General features: G+C 42.1%; 1 protein-coding gene across 1 annotated transcript in view; it reads right to left on the bottom strand.

Moving 5' to 3' along the window:
* The window catches only part of ESPN (espin), a 397,424-nt gene that overhangs the window by 282,224 nt on the left and 94,902 nt on the right, over window positions 1-20,298 (bottom strand). Inside the window, exons 3-5 of the mRNA XM_068242154.1 lie at window positions 6,598-6,784; window positions 4,099-4,281; window positions 2,123-2,254 (exon numbers count right to left, since the gene is read on the bottom strand). Coding sequence (XP_068098255.1) covers window positions 2,123-2,254; window positions 4,099-4,281; window positions 6,598-6,784 — 502 coding nt within the window. The remainder of the gene's footprint in view (window positions 1-2,122; window positions 2,255-4,098; window positions 4,282-6,597; window positions 6,785-20,298) is intronic.

Here is a 20,298-nt window from a genome sequence, read left to right on the forward strand (position 1 = left end):
AGAAATGGTTAGCAGACAACAACATTAACGTTTTGGAGTGGCCCAACTAGAGTCCGGACTTGAATCCAATTGAGAATCTGTGGAGGGAGCTAAAGATCAGAGTGATGGCAAGAAGACCCTCCAACCTGAAAGATTTGGAGCTCATTGCTAAAGATGAATGGGCAAAATACCCGTGGAGATATGCAAAAAGCTAGTCTGCACTTATAGGAAGCGTTTTATTGCTGTAATAGCCAATAAAGGCGTTTCTATTGATTATTGAGAAGGGTATGAATAGTTTTGGACTGAACACTTTTTGCTCAAATGCAAATAAAAGCTGAGAAATGTTTTTTCTTCCACAATAATTCCTTTTGTACATAGTCTTATTGTCTTTTGGGAGACATCTGTGTCATTTCCCATCAAAAAATTACTCGCTGGTTGAATAAAAGTAACTTTAAGTCAACATTTCCAGGGGTATGAATAATTATGGGCAGCACTGTACATATAAATGTGCAGTATTTTTTTCACTCGGCTGGCATCTTTCTATTATGAGAAGCTGCCATGTTGTTCCACCTCCGTGGGTGTTCCTGGGTAGGTATAACCCATCCTCTTCATAGGAAGTTATCTATTCACAATGAGATACAATGTGGAGATAAAGCCTCTGACCTGCTCATTTGCAGTCATGCCTTCCACAGCTTTTCAGTCAGTATAACACAGAAGTTTATTGTTCATTCTTCATTTTAAATTCTAATTATGTATCACAATAAGCTATAGGACTACTGCCTGGGCACAAAACTGTCACATTTCTGTGACTGGAGGTACACTTTACCTCCATCCCCATGCTAGTATGTTAATTTACTGACCCCACTCTGGGCGGCTTTGCATTCCCATGTGCGCAGCTATCTCTGACTGCTGCTGTCTCCAATCAGTGTGGTTTTTGGATTATGTAACCACCCACAATCATTGTGATTAGTTAATCTTGATGATCAGGTGGAAAGTATGTGTCGCAAACCAAACATTTCCTTGTCACTTAAGCTGGGAAAACACGGTTCGTTTTTTAGCTGATTAGATGGTTCAATAGATAATTTCCGACATGTCAGACCTCCCTTTCGATTCTTTGGCCGCTCGTTTTCTGATAGAAGTGAATGGAAAAAGATAAGAAAAAACGAGCGGAAAATAAGATAATCGATTGCAGAATTGAGCGGCAAAAACGATTGCGAGCAGAAACGCATGGCAGGAACGAACCGTGTATTCCCAGCATAACACTAGAACATCAGGGAATACTGTGATGGGGAATCTGCTAGAACACCAGGGAAAATTGTAAGGAGCACAGCATAGGGGTTGCTACGAGCCTGGGCTGCAGACCAGAGGGCATTATGTCGGGGGGGGTTTAATTTTGGTATTCCCTCTAATTATCTCAGGGGGAGCTGCTCATTGATGTGAAATGCTATCTAAATCTGTTTGGAGAATGTGCCGCCTAATTATGTTTCCTTTAGGGGGAAAAACTGCCTAACTTTTTCTTTGGGGGGAGGAGACACTGCCTTGCTGGGTTGATTGAGGTCGACACTCTACCTAATCATGTTTTTTTTTATAGATATACTGCTAATTATGTTGTCTGATGCGTGCCCTACTGAATGATATGTTTTTTGGAAATGAGGGGGGGGGGGGGGGGGCGCTGCTTAATTACTGTGTGGGGGATATTTCTGCATAAATATAATCTAAGAAGTGGTTACTGCAGAAAATATTTTATCTTGTTATGTCTCTATAGTCAGTTTGGTATTTAGAGCCTTATTTTTTTTTTTTTTTGAAGGAGGGGGGCACTCCACTAGTAAGTTCATGTACATTAGGCTCCGCCCACAGGATCACACACCCTCTTTTTTTCCATGTAAATTTGAGGCGTGGATGGAGGCGTGTCTTCTTTTTCCCTATTCCTGGCTCCAAAAGATGGCAGAAATGTTTCGTCTTCCCTATATTATTGCTAAAAGTGAATAAATAAGATGCTACTGAAGCTAGAAGCATGGTAACCAGTCAAATTAAAATTTTTAAAATGGATAGCAATACTAGCTTCCATACCCCTCTCTGCAAATTTTCTTGAACAATTCACTTTTACAGTATTTTTAGCTCAGAGAAAGTACAAAGCCATTACCATATTCTCCACTGTCCGGAGATATTTTGCACAGTGCATGTGTCCGTTGTACTCAGCGAGGTCTGCAGCGGTGTATCCATCATGGTCCTTGATTCCAAGCTTAACACCATTCACCACCAGGATCTGACAGCACTAAAACAAAAGTACTGTTATTATATTGTGACCTTGACAACGGTGGTAGAAGCTACATATCTGCATGGCAACAGTTGTAGGTAGCTGTGAGTAGTAGTAAGATTAATGGAGGAGAACTACAGTGTACTAGGGGTCCTGTCGACAATTTAACTTGTATATTCATGTTCCCACCCATGGGCGTTGCAGAGACATTGGAAGCCCCTCCCCCTCCCCCTCAAGTGCAGTCATTTAGTAAAGAAACCTCCCTATTCATTCAAGAAAACCATGTGCAGGAAGGTGTGTAATTGTTTCCTGCTGCTTCAAGGCAGAACACTCTCTGCTGCCATTTGCTGGCTCCCAATCCCGGTGGGTTTCGGAAAACAAAGGGGGCCCATGCTATCATTTTCGCAGGGAGGCTCTATGAAGTCTAGTTATGATCCAGTCCCCACCTCCCTAAAAAGTATTCAGATTGCTATTAGTAAATAATTTTGACCATGTACTAGTCCAAGAATTGGGGGGGGTTTAGGGAATAGTGTATGGAATAGACAAATCATAAGTCCAATGAGCCTGGCTGAAATCACAAGATATTATAAACAATGTGCAGCCATAAAAATAGTTTTTAAAAAGTACATGTATTATATGTACTCAAGAACGAGGCATTATACGATAACAATGTTTATGGGTAAGAATGCTTGTACAGCTACCACATTCGCTGTATACTCTCAGTACCAATGTAAAACAAACTGAAACAAATGCACAAGTGGCAAAGTTAATAATCCATACAAAGCTGCATATCGCCTTCCAAAAAACATGAAAACACATGTAAATAGTTAAATACAAAAAACTAATGGAAACTGGGAATGTTCAGTTCAGAATAATGGTGTACAACCTAGCATTACAATCAGTGAGCAGTGTGTGGGCCAGAAGAGGTGACTTGGGACGGAACAGGTACATGACAGGATTGGATGGGTGCATGTCACATGGTGAGGTGCAATGATAGGTCTCGTGCAGTGCACACTGTTTGCCTGCATGGATGGGGATGCAGAACATTTGTGCTACAAAAGGCAATGCAGAGTTTATGGCTTTATCATGCTGCTACTGATGGTGACAAAGAAATGCAGAAGCTCCCAACATCTGTCTACAGTTCTGGCAGCAGCAATGGTGCTATTATGGTGCACCCTCAGTACTGAGGTATGTGTAAAGTGGGAAGTGGAGCAGCAGTGGAAGTGGGAAGTAATGCAGCATGAAGAATGGTAGTGTTGGGGACGAGGAAAGGCTACGTTCATTTGTGTGTTGCACCACCAGGCAGATGTTGAAGTTAAGGAAAGGTGTGATAACATGACAGCGGCTCTGCTTTTATATTTGTTGAAATTAAAAGTAGATACTTCCTGTTGGAAGTTAGCTGTGATTCTCTTTTGTTGCAAACTGCACCAACCTGTGTACTCCTCCCAAGCTAGTATACACTACACTGCATTGTGCAGACTTTAGCTTAGCAACAGAAGGATTCTCAAGAGCCTGTTTTGGAATGCCTTATGTTCTCCTATTCACTGCACTGAGGTGAAGGAGTAGGGCAAACTCCAGGTAAGTCTACCTTTCTCTATATGTCCCACTACCTTTGTCTATATGTCCCACTGTGGTACTCATACTATTTAAAAGCAGGCAACTAAAAGTATTGATATGGGCCTTACAGCTTTCCATGAATTTGCCTATTTTGTGCAATAAATATGTTTCATTTTAATTATGGTTCAAAAACGATGATGCTATTGGCTTGCTGTAAATGAGCTCAGGATCTACTTCGTATTCATTAGCATTACATGAAGAAAATAAAATGGAAAATAAAGCTTTGAATTAACAGTAAAAGGCACCTCCAATTCTCCATTCTCTGCAGCGTCGTGTAGAGGGGTTCCTCCAAACTTGTCGGTACTCATGTCTCCTCCGTGTAGAAAGAGCCAGCTTAGGACCTTGGCATGACCTCTGCTGGCAGCAAAGTGCATGGCAGTTGCTCCATCAGCATCGCGATCAGAAAGACTTATATTTGTAAAACTCATCTGTACAAAGTAAGAAACAAGAGTGACTAAATGACCCTCTGTACTAAGCGATCCTAACATTGTTATTAAAGTTTACATGTATTGTGATTGCTACAAGTTTGTAATTTATCAGTCATATTTACTTATCTCTAAGGGAGTCTTCACATTTATCATTGCATACAATGCATTTAGATTTTCCCCATGCGCATTCTGCATTTGAAACTTTTGTGGGAGTTTTCTGTGCATGAATTTGTCATTTTAATATACATTTGTATGCGAGAACTCTCATTTTTCTGTGGCGTATACACACCACACTTCCAGAACCTGTATGAGCCAAAACCAATTCCGGGAGCAAACCCCCGTTTATACTTGGCGAAATAAATTATTCTGATTCCTACCATTTAACAGCATGCGAGGAGGAGAGTGCAGGTATAAAGGTGAAGGGGGGGGGGGGGGGGCACTGGAGCGATTTGTGAAGGATTTCCAACCTTGTCTTGCGGAGTACACTTCCCGCTAATCAAAACAACCTTGCAGAGTGCTATTTTAGGTCAAACAAGTCCCTTGTTTTGCAGAAGATTTCCTGACTAGGAATTTTGTGAACAACAAAATCGTCCCGGAATGTGCTGGGGGTCATTTGGGCTGTGTACATAAGAGTTAACACACCTTGTATATTGCCTTCCTTCCAATATATTTCACGATGCTCTCCAGCTTCTTACACTTCTGCCTTCACAGCGGAAGTTCCAGTGTAGAAGGCGGTAGTGTAAGAAGCTGGAGAGCAGAATGGAACACATCAGAAGGGAGGTGGCCTAGATGCGTTAACCCTTGCGTACACAGCCCAAACCCCTCACACACTCCAGGACGATTTAGCTTTTAGCAAAATTGTCATCCCTCGTGCCTACTTGTAACTAGGCTACATGAGAGAATTGATACTAGAATCTGAACACTTGTATAGTGCTTTTCTCCTGTCGGAACTCAAAGCGCTCAAGAGCTGCAGCCACTGGGATGCACTCAAGAGGACACCCTGCAGTGTTAGGGAGTCTTGCCTTCAAGCCCAAGCCTGCCCCCTACTGGCTCTGCTATAATGATTCCTGAGCAAAGCCATAATGAAAAAGCCAGCCAGCTATAATGATTCCTGAGCAAAGCCATAATGAATGCTCAGTCGGGGATTTGATCAGAGCTGATAACATGCAGGCTGAGCAGTGAAGGATAAAACAGAGAGCAGGGTAGGTGTTTTCTCTAATGTTCCCTCTGATATATATGGTAAAATACATGAGGGTGCTTCGTCTCTGGTTCACTTTGAAAAGACATCAGAGAAGACAGACTCAGCTATAAAGATTCCTGAGCAAAGCCAGACTGAATGCTCAGTCAGGGATTTTGTCAGGGCTGATAACAAGCAGGCTGAGCAGTGAAGAATGCTGCAGAGAGCAGGGTAGGTGTTTTCTCTAATGTTTCCACTGATAAATATAGTAAAATACATGAGGGTGCTTCATCTCTGGTTCACTTTAAGCTCCTTACTGAATAAGTACTGACCCTAGCCAGGATTTGAACCCTGGTCTCCCATGTCAAAGGTGGCACCCTTAACCAGTACACTATCCAGCCACTACAACACTATACAGCCACTATTAGGCTACGTGAGAGAATTGAGGTTAAAGAGAACCCAAGCTGAAGTGCAGGTTCAGAAACAATACTTACCTAAAGAGGGGAAAGCCTCTGGATCCTAATGAGGCTTCCCTCAATGTCCTCTGGTCCCATTTTGCCACTCATGGACCCTCTAGCCAATCGGGGCAGCAATCCTCTTCTGGCGCAAGAGTGGCCGTGCTGCAGCCGCATGAGCATGAGTACAGCGTGCTCCGACTTACTGTGCAGGAGTAGTACGGCTGCACTCGTGCTTGAAGAAAAGCTTCAGTTGGGGGGTCTGCACTCGGTGGCAGGGGAAGCCTCATTAGGATCAAGAGGCTTCCCTCTTCTTAAGAACAGTATGTGATTTTGTACCCTTGTGCGTTTGCCAGTCCGTCTGCCAGTGCCACTGAAATGCATTGCATTTCACCTCTTAACACAGTGAGGCACTTGATTTGGCCTGAGGAAGTGGGCAGGGACCCACGAAACGCTTTGCCAGTGCTATTTAAGTTTATTTTATATGAATTTGTCTCCATTGAGGTAGGCCACCTCAAACTTTATTTGTTTTATTGTTTTTAATTTATTTTATCATTCTCTGGGTGCTTTTTCATCCTGTTGTGTATGTGTCTGAGGTGGGGTGAAGTCGTTCTTATGATTAAAAGCAGACAAGAAGAAATATTCACTTAAGTCTGAAATCCAATATGCATCCATTTTACTTACCAGCCAAACAATGACTGTACTGTGACCCATTTGGGCAGCTGCGTGCAATGGGGTCATTCCATCTATAGCCCGTATGTGAGGGTCTGCCCCGCAGTCCTTCACCAAATACTGTATCACTTCCAAGTGTCCTTCCTGGCAGGCTAGGTAGAGGGGTGTGGCACCATTCTGTGTCTGAGCATTGATAGCACTGCAAGACAAAAATAGGAGAAATACCAATTTAATCAAAAAGAGGTCCAACGGCAAGATACTATGCATGAGTTTATAATTTTGTTGATAAAAGAGAAAGTGGAGTTGGCCCTCTAAGCTGTATATAAGGATAAGGTGGCAATATGTCCCTAGTCCAATAATGAAGAAGAAACACTGGGTGCCCTGTCTGATAATGGAGGAAGAGGAAGCAGCCTTTTTAAGCAAAGTACATACTGTGACCTTGTGTACCTAGTTCAATACAGGTTTAAGAATAAAACAGCACTGGATTAATATAGCTACATACTGTACAATAACAACGCCTGTCCTGTCCAGTGATGGAGAAAAAGGATGTACTGTGTATGTGCCTTGCTTCATATGGACAAAGCAATTCAGAAAAATAGACATCTCTTTGATCATCCCTATGAAGATGCTATGTTTAAAGCTAGGCTCTGTATGGTGAATGACTTTTAATAAAGGGCAGTCTCTTAAAATGTACTTTTACTCAACTTTAGTAATATGTTTTACATGTCTAGGATCGCTAAAATACTTTTCTTTTTTTTTTGGGGGGGGGGGGGGGGGGGTGATAGCCCTGAGAGGCAGTGTGCATCCCTAAGTAGTGCAGTAAACCCCCCATAATCCAGCGCCGATGGGGATTGGCTGATAAGTGTAGTGTCTAGTTGCTTGAGAGTCAATGTTGAAAATAGGCCTAGCTAAAGAAACAGTACTATACCCAGCCACACTGTATACTGTATACCACAAACTCTGTATTCATGTTGAAATACAGTAATCAAAAACAAATTAAGACAAAAGACAGACTTCTCTTAATGAAACTGAGGTTTATTACTGTATAAGGAAGTATAAAAGTAGATGCAGACACAATGCAGAATTTTTGCATCTGCTGTAATAAAGAAATGTTTTTCTTTAATAGTTATTATGCTCTTGCATATCTTTTAGAGCAGAGAGGAAATTCTGAGTTCAGGTTTACTTTAAACATTAAGGTGCCCATACACTGGTCGATTTCTGTTATCGATATACAGTCTATTCGACCATTTTGATCAAATCGGCAAGAAATCGATGCAGCAGGAAGCATGATCGACCGATCGATTTCCGGGCATTTTCGATCGATTTGATTGATGGGTCCAGACGGAAAATCTAGGTCGATTGGCTGCTAGCAGCAGATCGATGGCACATAGCTTTGAATTGGATCGAATGGTGCAACACTGCATTTCGATCTATTTTGAATAGATTTCATTCTGAAATCTATTGGAAATCTGTTCCTTGTGTGTGGCACACATCAGATAGATTCCTGTCAGATTCCACCTGACAGGCATTTGACAAGAAATCTATAAAGTCCCATACACATGCTCAACAGCGAACTTTTATGCAGCCCAATTATCAAACAACTTTTGTTGTGAAACAAGCCAAAAAGGTTTTTACTATTGTTCAAACAACTGATAAGACTAATAAGACGTCAATCCAACTGTTTGACTGACTTCTTATCAGTCTTATCAGTTGTTTGAACAATAGGAACCCACTTTTTTTGGTTGTTTCAACTTGTTTCACAACAAAAGTTGTTTGATAATTGTGCTGCACAAAAGACCGCTGTTGAGCGTGTGTATGGGGCTTTAGAGTATGGGTACCTTGATGCTAGGTACACACCATACAATTTTTTTGTTAGATTTTCTGTTAGATTTGCCTGCCAGATAGATAATTTCCAACATGTTGGAAATTATTTATCTAACCATCTATCTGCCTAGCAATTAGGCATTGTTCTACTCACCAGGAGATAACCAGAAGACAATGCACCAGAGATAATGACCAGTCTCTACAGAAAATAAACACTATGAGATTTTCTGGGTGATTAACTGTCAGATCGATTATTTCCAACATGTCTGATCTGCTTTCCGATCGATTTCCGAGCATTTTCCGATCGATTTCCTATTCAAGTGAATGGAAATCGATCGGAAAATGCTCGGAAATTGATCGGAAAGCAGATCGGACACGTGGAAATAATCGATCTGACAGTAAATCGGCCAGAAAATCTCATAGTGTGTACCCAACTCTAGTCAGATGGCTTCTCCTCTAAGAGATAAGCAGATAAAAAGGTTGTTTGCATTGCAGCATGCAGGACAATAGTACTATGGAAAACAATCTCTGGAGACTGGCAGAAAGTAGCTACCGGTAAATACACTGTAAGGTGCGTATACACGGCGGATTTTTCCAAACGACCGTCGTTTGGACGTCTGAACCACCGGTCGTTTGGACATCAAATCGGGCATGTGTACAAACGGACGTTCAGCTGATAAGACTGGATTTGACCGTTCCGCCAAGCGGATGCATAAAAACCAGCTTTATCAGCTACTGATTGTACACACGCCCAATTTGACGTCCAAATGACCGGTCGTTCAGCCGCCCAAACAACCGGTCATTTGGAAAAATCCAATGTGTGTACGCACCTTTAGGCAGGGAATGCACTGGCTGGGATTGTGACCATTTAAATGTGGAACAGTCAAAACGTTCACAGAAAACACAATCGCAAATGCGAACACACTGCCATGGAGACCTGGGAATCGCATGGAAGAATGCCCCTGCAAGGCTGTTCCCTGCCTTACACCGCAGGAGGTATGGGAAAAAAATCACTTAAAAACTCATGTAAATCCACTCCATAAAATGCAATATTTTAAAACACAGACGTGTTGCATACAACAGTATTTTAAAGCATATGCTAAGTAAGGGTGGGTAAATACAATAACTATTACAACTAAGGGAATATAGCACATCCAGAAGTTCTCCTTTCAAACGTTATTAATCTTCAGTTCCACCAGGTGGCGATGTTTCCCATACATTTGGCTTCTGCACTGCTAACCCCATTCCACACATATCTTGGCAGATTAGTTTCTCTTCTTGGCATTTACTGCATAGTTTTTCTAGTGCTGAGGGTCACTGTTAAAACTAATTACCTGTGGACATTTGTATACTAATGAAAAGATGTCCTAAGTTTGTAAAAGATGTTTCTTAATGGAAAAGGTGTAACATTTTTGAATCAGAATGTGAGGCTGCACATATGTGTTTACTATATGGCCTGAATAATTACTGAAGCTTAAAGTGAACCTTAACCGAAGTACTGAAAAAGAGAATCACTTACCTGGGGCTTCTACCAGACCCCTGCAACCGTCCTGCGCCTGCGCCAGTCCTTAACGATCCTCTGTTCCCCCGCTGCGGATTAGTTTCATTTTCAGCCAGTCGGCAGGCCACTGCGCCTGCGCAGCCCTAGCCGCACGCATTCTCGTACGCATTTATGTTGGTGAGAGCGCCCTCGTACAAAAAACCTTGTACTGGGCAGAACGCTCTTGTCGGGGTGACCGGAAACGAGGATGCGTGTGGCCAAGGCCGTGCAAGCACAGTGGCCTGCCAAGTGGCAGTCAGCCAAAAACTAAACTAACCTGCAGTGGAGGAACGGAGGATCGTTAACTGAGCAAGGTTTTAGGACATAGATTCTACGTCCTAATTAGCCCCCCTGTGTGTCCTAGGACGTAGAATCTACGTCCTGCATTAATTCACGCCGCCTACCGCCGCCGCGCGTGCACGCCACGTCACGTTAATGGTAAAGTGAATGATTGTTGCTGTTAGCTAGCAACAATCATTCAATAACATTAGAAAAAAAAAAGATGTAAAAGTAAAAAAAAAAAAAAAATTAAAGTGACATAGTACTAATGAAATAAAAAGTATATTTTTTAAATTACACATTCATTTTTAATGCAAATCTAGCCTATTAACCCATTTTTAACCCCTACAATACCTAAACCTGTTTATAAACGTTTAATGACTGCCGCCAGTAGCGATCGGATGCAGGCCCAAATGCTCTACAGATGTAACGCTCCGCCACTGCCTAGTGATGCATCTGTACAGCTCTATGCCCCCTGAACTGTCACCCTAGCGAATGCATTCGATCGCCACAGATGCGCAGATTGGGGATAACGGTCCACCACATGCTCAGCTAGAAATAAAATGTGGCATATGTAGTATCATTTTAATTGGGAAGGGCCAAATAATTTATTTGTAAATGTTTTATAACTGTGGGATGTGTAATGTAAAAATTAAGAAGGGTGAAAAATGAAAAAATGTTTGTTTTCTGCATTTACACCTAATTTTTCCCCATAAATGGACTATAAAACAAAATAGTTTTGGGATAAAAAAAAAATGTTACCCAAAGAAAGCCTAGATTATACTGAAAAAAATAAGATATGTATCCCTAAAATGGCATAGATAATTAAAAAGTTTCTGCTGTATCAAAACAACACAGCTAAAGTGTCAAAAAATGTCAGGCACTTTAAAGAGGAACTCCAGTGAAAATAATGTAATAAAAAAGTGCTTCATTTTTACAATTATGTATAAATGATTTAGTTAGTGTTTGCCCATTGTAAAATATTTTAAATCCCTGATTTATATTCTGACATTTATCACATGGTGACATTTTTACTGCTGGCAAGTGATGTAGCTGCTGCTTGCTGTTTTGGCAGTTGGAAACAGCTGTAAACAGATATTTCCCACAATGCAACAGGGTTCACAGACAGCAAACTGCCAAGAGTACGTACTCAGAATTTCTTTGTGGGAGGGGTTTCACCACAATATCAGCCATACAGCGCCCCCTGATGGTCTGTTTGTGAAAAGGAATAGATTTCTCATGTAAAAGGGGGTATCAGCTACTGATTGGGATAAAGTTCAATTCTTGGTCGGAGTTTCTCTTTAAGGTGTAAAACCTGTGGAACGAGAACCAGTTAAGGACTGGCGCAGGCACAGGACGGTTGCCGGGGGCTGGTAGAAGCCCCAGGTAAGTGAATCTGTTTTTCATGTATACATACCAGTGTATACTGTATTTATATTAGTAACACATTTCCTGCCTCTGCTTACATAGAAAGTATTCTGAAGCCAAGGAAGAGTCACTTCTTTGACTTCACTTTCTATCATATGAAATAATAGTTAGTGACAGATGTATACTACTCACCCCCCTAGGCCACCTGTCAAAGACCTCCCCCTCACCAATCGCTCCCCCCCCCCCTTTATTTCTTAGCAAAACTGGTAGAATATGTCATTTAACTCCACAGTCAGCATTAAAGCAAGCCTGTGGGGTGAGAAGAAAAGTTGGATACCTCAGTAAAGGGAAGCATCTGGATCGTTCTCCTCCACCCCACCGCTGCTTGCCAGGTCCCTCTTCTTTGCACCTGTGTACGAGTGCAGCCACACTGTACATGCGTACATAGTAACATAATGCCACCTCCTGCACGGCTGTGTCCTCCATGTAAGGGTCAACACACACCATACAATCTTGGTTGTTCAATCTTACCACTTTCATGTAGTATAAGAGCTTATCCAATCTATCATTCAAGGTAATTTCAATCTGTTGGCCCTTATACTACATAGATTTGGTAAATCTGTACAACCAAGATTGTATGGTGTGTGTTGAGCTTAAGAGTGGCTCTTACAGCACAGGCATGGGCCATACTTGCACCTGCACACAGCCGCGCTCCTAAAATGGACATGAGCACAGCCGCGAGAACATATTTGACAAGGCTTGTCAAATATGTTCAAATGGTCCCAGCACAGGAATAAATGAGTCGAGGAGGATGGGGGAAGCCTCTGGATTATCTACCTTTAAATCTGGGGACACCTGGACTTACACTAGATTTTACCCTAAACAGTCATAATCAAGTTTATTGTGTGTACATAGCAGGCTTTCCTTACATCCTCAGGAGCTGAAATGTAACCTATATTGTAAAAGGCTAGGTGGAAGGCCAGCATATTTCACAGTATAAACAGAGTATAAACAGAGGTTACACTCAGGAACAACAGCAGTGCAAAAATGATTTAGTATTTATATACAGTAGTGCTGACATATTACACAGAGAGGTACAGAGTATATAGTCTTGTACTTAACTGTCCCTCAGAGGGCTCACAATCTAATCCCTACCATAGTCATATGTCTACATAGGTATCGTAGTTTAGGGCCAATTTGGGGGGGAAGCCAAATAACTTATCTGTATGTTTTTGGTTTGAGGGAGAAAACCGGAGTGCCCAGAAGAAAGCCATACAGGCATGGGGAGAACATACAATTTCCATCAAGATAGTGTCCTGGCTGGGATTCCAATCGGGGAGCCAGCGCTGCACAGTGAGAGAGCTAACCACTATGCCAATCCAGTGTCGGCCGAAGGCTCCCTGCACACTGCAAATATGATATGTGATTCTGATTTTCCCTGAATGCTATCAACAGAAAAACGCAGCATGCAGTAACGATTAAAAATCGTAATCAGATGTAAAAAATGATTAAAAATCTTAATCGTATGCAGTGTGCAGGGAGCCTAAGGCAGGGATGACCAAAATTTTTTGCAGGGCTGTGGAGTTGGAGTTTGAGCAATTTTTTGGTACCTGGAGTCGGTGGTTTGATAAAATGAGGAGTTGGAGTTTTGTACCTACTCCAAAGCACTGCAAGGGGTTGTGAAGTCGGAGTCGAGGAGTCTGAGCAATTTTGGGTACCTGGAGTTGGAGTTGGATGATTTTTGTACCGACTCCACAGCTCTGCTTTTTAGACCAAGGGTCATATAGCCATTCTTGAGAGTGCTAGGGGGCTGAACCAGTGAAATAAAACACGTTTGTTGATTGCAGTTAGCTACACAATGCCTCTGACATTTTGTAAAATAAAACATTTCCATGGGAAATAACCCATATACTGTGTGCAGTTAGCATGTCCCTTCCAGTATGCAGGTATAATGCTACTGTACAGTGGCAGCTGCTAATAAGTGGCTGTTACTGCTGCTGGCATAGCGGCAGCTGCTAATTAGTGGCTGATACCGCTACAGTGGTGGTTAGCAAAGGTAGAGGCAGAGTGGCAATACAAAGTGGCCCCTGCATGCGGCACAGCAGCTATGGCCTGCAGGCCACTTGGAAATAACAACTGTAGAGATCTTCGGGAGCCACCAGAAAAGTCTATGAGACTTTCCAAAATAGATGTCGCTGTACCCTAATATAGACACTGATTTGAAAAAAACAATATTGTACAAACACATGTCTATCTCATCATGTCACATGTCACTTTGGGTATCCTTTAAATGAACATTTCAAAGCAAAAATGTTTTACTTTTCAAACATAGCTGTAATCTGAATGATCAAAATAACAATTTTAACCCTTCATGGAGATAGCAGACTACTATGTTTTGCAGGGCACTTATGTGCTGCCAGTCTGGTCTCAGCCACACTCCTTCGTTTGTGAAGATGAGCAGAGTGTGACGATATCTCCATATTTTTCCCTACCCAGTACTTCCTACCCTGCTCATAACAACAGTACACTCCACTTAGCTGTAAAAAGTAAAAAAAAACAAAAAACATATTTATAGTGCTTTCCTCCTGCCAGGACTTAAAGCAATTGAGAGCTGCAGCCACTAGAGCGTGCTCAGTAGGCAGTAGCAGTGTTAGGGAGTCTTTCCCAAGGTCTCCTAACTGAATAGGTACTGGCTTACTGAGTAGCAGAGAGACATGTCTGTATGAGCTCATGCATAGAACTGCTGACCTAAAGATTGGATGTTGATCCCTACAGTTGACAGTTGTGCACATTTATACAGCTTAATTCACAAAGTTCTCAACAACTTGACTAGGAATTGGTTTGACCAACACGAGCATTGCAAATCCTACCCACTTAAAGGACAACTAAAGCGAGAGGGATATTGAGGCTGCCATATTCATTTTCTTCTAAGCAATACCTATTGCCTGGTCGTCCTGCTGATCCTCTGACTCTAAAGGTGGCCATACATCAGGTTACTTGGCGGCCTATCGACCATCAGATTATTATTATTGGACTGGGTGAAAATCGGTGCCGCAAAGTGCATGCTTGATCAACTATGCAACCCATTTCGGGTTGAAATTGGTCGTATGAATGGTTCAGACAAGATGTAGGGCCGACTTACTCGATCGGGTGCGTTGCGGTAACAGCTAGCGATATTGGGACAAGCGACAAAACTGTTGGCACTAGCCCCCCTAATGTGCCGCCCAGTGCACTATACATGGCCTGTCCGTGTCCGCCGCTTCTCTGCCACTAGCTCTGGGCACAGTCCTTAGTCCATACACGCACCCCAGGTGTTTTCCAGAGTAACATGCGCCCACGTGTACGCCAGCAACCATTTGGGGCGTGTGTATGGACGAAGGACAGAGCCAGCGTGGACAAAGGGCGGACACGGACAGGTAATGGATAGTGCACTGGGGGACACATAGCACATTAGAGGGACAGAGTCGGGCCAGGGAGATGGTGGAAGCGGCATCACAAGGCCAATTCTGGATGAAATTGATTGGGAATCGGCCTGCAGTGTATAGGCAGCCGACAGATCTCTCTCTAATCAGATCAGATAGAGATTTGTCTCTTGGTCGAATCTGCCCATCATTGCTAAATGTATGGCTACCTTAATACTTTCAGCCATAGACCAAGAACAAGCATGCAGCAGATCAGGTGTCTCTGACATTATTGTCAGATCTGATCAGATTAGCTGTATGCTTGTTTCTGGTGTTATTCAGACACTACTGCAGTCAAATAGATCTGCAAGACTACCAGGCAAATGGCATTATTTAAAAGGAAATAAATATGGCAGCCTCCATGTCCCTCTCACTTCAGGTGTCCTTTAACAGCAGACAATATTTAATTAACCCAGGTCACATGCGCTGGATTACTAAAAAGTATACCTGAACTGACATGTGGCATAAGTTAAACATGGGTACTTATAGTACCAAGCCTAGTTAGAACTTGCACATGTTAACTTTTTTTTTTCTTATCAGAAGCATTAGAAAACTCAGTGCTATACCACTGCTGCCACACATAAATTAATTACCTTGAGTTTATTTTCAGTTCATGTGTTTTTACTTAAAGTGTACCAGAACTGTAGGAAAAAAAAGGTCTGCCGTTTAGCAGCAATCAGCCCTGGTACATGTCTAAGTCGCGTCACTGTGGGTCTACTGCACATGCGCGGGAGGTCCACGCATGCCCAGAAGACCTAGACTATACCCGACTGAGCCTATTACTGGGGCTGATCGCGGCTGAACGGCCTAGGACTCACAAGTGTTTATGCTGCTGGAGGATGCTGCAGGTGAATATCAAATCTTCTTTTTCGCACAGCTCTGGTACACTTTAAGGATTACCCACTAGAAGTCCTTGGGCATCTTTCTAGATGCTGTAGTAAATCAGACCCTCTATGTTATACCAGGAGGTACAATATAAAGTACAGTAAGTTTATTTATGCATCTTCATACATTTGAGAGCTATAGAGGCTGCTAATATTCACCACCAGCTGTAAAGCACCTGGATTGTGTATGCAGATTAGGGCTATCATAGCACAAATGAATGCCAACACTATATACTGTTAGGACAAATGCACACAGCAAGATTTCTGCACAAGAAGATAATGGAGCAAATCAACATGAACTGGTCCATAAGAAATCATGGTTGATATTTACACAGCCATTTTCCGGCTGCTGCACGTCCATCAAAACTCAGGGGAGAAGACAAAGCCTGGCCTGATGCACAAAACTGCAGTAAGATTGCTGTACCCAGGTAGCACACAACAATTTTACCATTTTAACTGTACTGCTGACACTGTTCACGCTAATTAGGCAACTCATGCTACACTGTCATCAGCAATAACAGTGCCTGCACACATCAATCTTACCGCAGCTTAGTGCATCAGGGTCATAGGCCCGTTTTGATGCACTTTTTCTCCTAGGAGATAATTTTTCATCTTCTCTTTAAAATAACTTTTAAGCCACCAGCAAGTAAGAAAATACTCAGAGAATTTAAAAGAATAAGTGAACTGAATAAGGGCCATAGGCCAATATGCAATTAACCTTTTCTCCTGAGTTTTCTCCTAGTTGATATTTTCAAATTTTTTCAATAAAATGACTTTTAAAACACCAGCAAACAAGAAAACACTTAAAATACTTTTGACCGTTTTTTGGTGTTTTTTTTTCAATTGCAAAATGCTGAAAACGTAGTCTTAACAGAAGATGGAAAATTATCTCCCAGGAGAAAACCCAGGAGAAAAAGTTAATTGCATATGGGCCCTAGTGTGAACCGAGCAGAGATGTTCACTACTCAGCACTGTAGCCAAGAAGTTAACATTTTTAAGTAGGTGGTTAACAAAAGCTTCTTCATATCTTCTCATAACAAGTTCAGTTAAAAAAAAACCATCAACCTGTAACCAAAGCACAGTGAAATAAACAATAGAGCAGTCACATGACTAGACAATTACTTTATATACTGTATTAGGTAAATAAAAAACATTTTTATTCCTTCTAGGAAATAAAGGAGCGGGGGGCTCAATTTTGTAGAGCCTGGTAAAGCCCAGTTTTTAAGTACCTGTATATACTCGCATATACAGTGGTGTGAAAAAACTATTTGCTCCCTTCCTGATTTCTTATTCTTCTGCATGTTTGTCACACTTAAATGTTTCTGCTCATCAAAAACCGTTAACTATAAGTCAAAGATAGCAGGAAACAAAGCAAGCGCTCACCAATATGGGCCGCATCTGAATGACTCACCGCCTCATATGCACCGCTTAAATAGCTCAAATACACACTCAGCAATCAGACAGATGCAAAACATATGCAAAACTAAACTAAATACTTACCATGCAAAACAGGATAGCACAATGGGTGCTGCTAGCCTGGTAGTTACAGAACTGTGGATACAAAATATAGGTAAAAGGCTGCGCATCCCTGACCCAATACTGTACAATTGAATGGTTAATCGCTGTGGCGCACACCGCCCCCCCTGGACTAAAATGTACGCCCGCATCCAAACAATGCAATACTGGTCTATGGAGAAATTTTAGCTTCCATCATAGTTTTGCATGCAAAAATATAGATATACTGGACATCTGCACCAACGTTGAGGTAAATCTCCAGAGCAGATGTCCTAACACTAAACTGACCTAAGTTAAAAGCAAATGTCTTTACCCTGGCAGCTGCTATGCTAAAATGTGTAACTTACATTCAATACAGACAGCAGGAAACAAAGCAAGCGCTCACCAATATGGGCCGCATCTGAATGACTCACCGCCTCATATGCACCGCTTAAATAGCTCAAATACACACTCAGCAATCAGACAGATGCAAAACATATGCAAAACTAAACTAAATACTTACCATGCAAAACAGGCTAGCACAATGGGTGCTGCTAGCCTGGTAGTTACAGAACTGTGGATACAAAATATAGGTAAAAGGCTGCGCATCCCTGACCCAATACTGTACAATTGAATGGTTAATCGCTGTGGCGCACACCGCCCCCCCTGGACTAAAATGTACGCCCGCATCCAAACAATGCAATACTGGTCTATGGAGAAATTTTAGCTTCCATCATAGTTTTGCATGCAAAAATATAGATATACTGGACATCTGCACCAACGTTGAGGTAAATCTCCAGAGCAGATGTCCTAACACTAAACTGACCTAAGTTAAAAGCAAATGTCTTTACCCTGGCAGCTGCTATGCTAAAATGTGTAACTTACATTCAATACAGACAGCAGGAAACAAAGCAAGTGCTCACCAATATGGGCCGCATCTGAATGACTCACCGCCTCATATGCACCGCTTAAATAGCTCAAATACACACTCAGCAATCAGACAGATGCAAAACATATGCAAAACTAAACTAAATACTTACCATGCAAAACAGGATAGCACAATGGGTGCTGCTAGCCTGGTAGTTACAGAACTGTGGATACAAAATATAGGTAAAAGGCTGCGCATCCCTGACCCAATACTGTACAATTGAATGGTTAATCGCTGTGGCGCACACCGCCCCCCCTGGACTAAAATGTACGCCCGCATCCAAACAATGCAATACTGGTCTATGGAGAAATTTTAGCTTCCATCATAGTTTTGCATGCAAAAATATAGATATACTGGACATCTGCACCAACGTTGAGGTAAATCTCCAGAGCAGATGTCCTAACACTAAACTGACCTAAGTTAAAAGCAAATGTCTTTACCCTGGCAGCTGTTATGCTAAAATGTGTAACTTACATTCAATACAGACAGCAGGAAACAAAGCAAGCGCTCACCAATATGGGCCGCATCTGAATGACTCACCGCCTCATATGCACCGCTTAAATAGCTCAAATACACACTCAGCAATCAGACAGATGCAAAACATATGCAAAACTAAACTAAATACTTACCATGCAAAACAGGATAGCACAATGGGTGCTGCTAGCCTGGTAGTTACAGAACTGTGGATACAAAATATAGGTAAAAGGCTGCGCATCCCTGACCCAATACTGTACAATTGAATGGTTAATCGCTGTGGCGCACACCGCCCCCCCTGGACTAAAATGTACGCCCGCATCCAAACAATGCAATACTGGTCTATGGAGAAATTTTAGCTTCCATCATAGTTTTGCATGCAAAAATATAGATATACTGGACATCTGCACCAACGTTGAGGTAAATCTCCAGAGCAGATGTCCTAACACTAAACTGACCTAAGTTAAAAGCAAATGTCTTTACCCTGGCAGCTGCTATGCTAAAATGTGTAACTTACATTCAATACAGACAGCAGGAAACAAAGCAAGCGCTCACCAATATGGGCCGCATCTGAATGACTCACCGCCTCATATGCACCGCTTAAATAGCTCAAATACACACTCAGCAATCAGACAGATGCAAAACATATGCAAAACTAAACTAAATACTTACCATGCAAAACAGGATAGCACAATGGGTGCTGCTAGCCTGGTAGTTACAGAACTGTGGATACAAAATATAGGTAAAAGGCTGCGCATCCCTGACCCAATACTGTACAATTGAATGGTTAATCGCTGTGGCGCACACCGCCCCCCCTGGACTAAAATGTACGCCCGCATCCAAACAATGCAATACTGGTCTATGGAGAAATTTTAGCTTCCATCATAGTTTTGCATGCAAAAATATAGATATACTGGACATCTGCACCAACGTTGAGGTAAATCTCCAGAGCAGATGTCCTAACACTAAACTGACCTAAGTTAAAAGCAAATGTCTTTACCCTGGCAGCTGCTATGCTAAAATGTGTAACTTACATTCAATACAGACAGCAGGAAACAAAGCAAGCGCTCACCAATATGGGCCGCATCTGAATGACTCACCGCCTCATATGCACCGCTTAAATAGCTCAAATACACACTCAGCAATCAGACAGATGCAAAACATATGCAAAACTAAACTAAATACTTACCATGCAAAACAGGATAGCACAATGGGTGCTGCTAGCCTGGTAGTTACAGAACTGTGGATACAAAATATAGGTAAAAGGCTGCGCATCCCTGACCCAATACTGTACAATTGAATGGTTAATCGCTGTGGCGCACACCGCCCCCCCTGGACTAAAATGTACGCCCGCATCCAAACAATGCAATACTGGTCTATGGAGAAATTTTAGCTTCCATCATAGTTTTGCATGCAAAAATATAGATATACTGGACATCTGCACCAACGTTGAGGTAAATA

The sequence above is a fragment of the Hyperolius riggenbachi genome, chromosome 6 (genome assembly GCF_040937935.1).
Source record: "Hyperolius riggenbachi isolate aHypRig1 chromosome 6, aHypRig1.pri, whole genome shotgun sequence".
NCBI classification, from domain to species: domain Eukaryota; kingdom Metazoa; phylum Chordata; class Amphibia; order Anura; family Hyperoliidae; genus Hyperolius; species Hyperolius riggenbachi.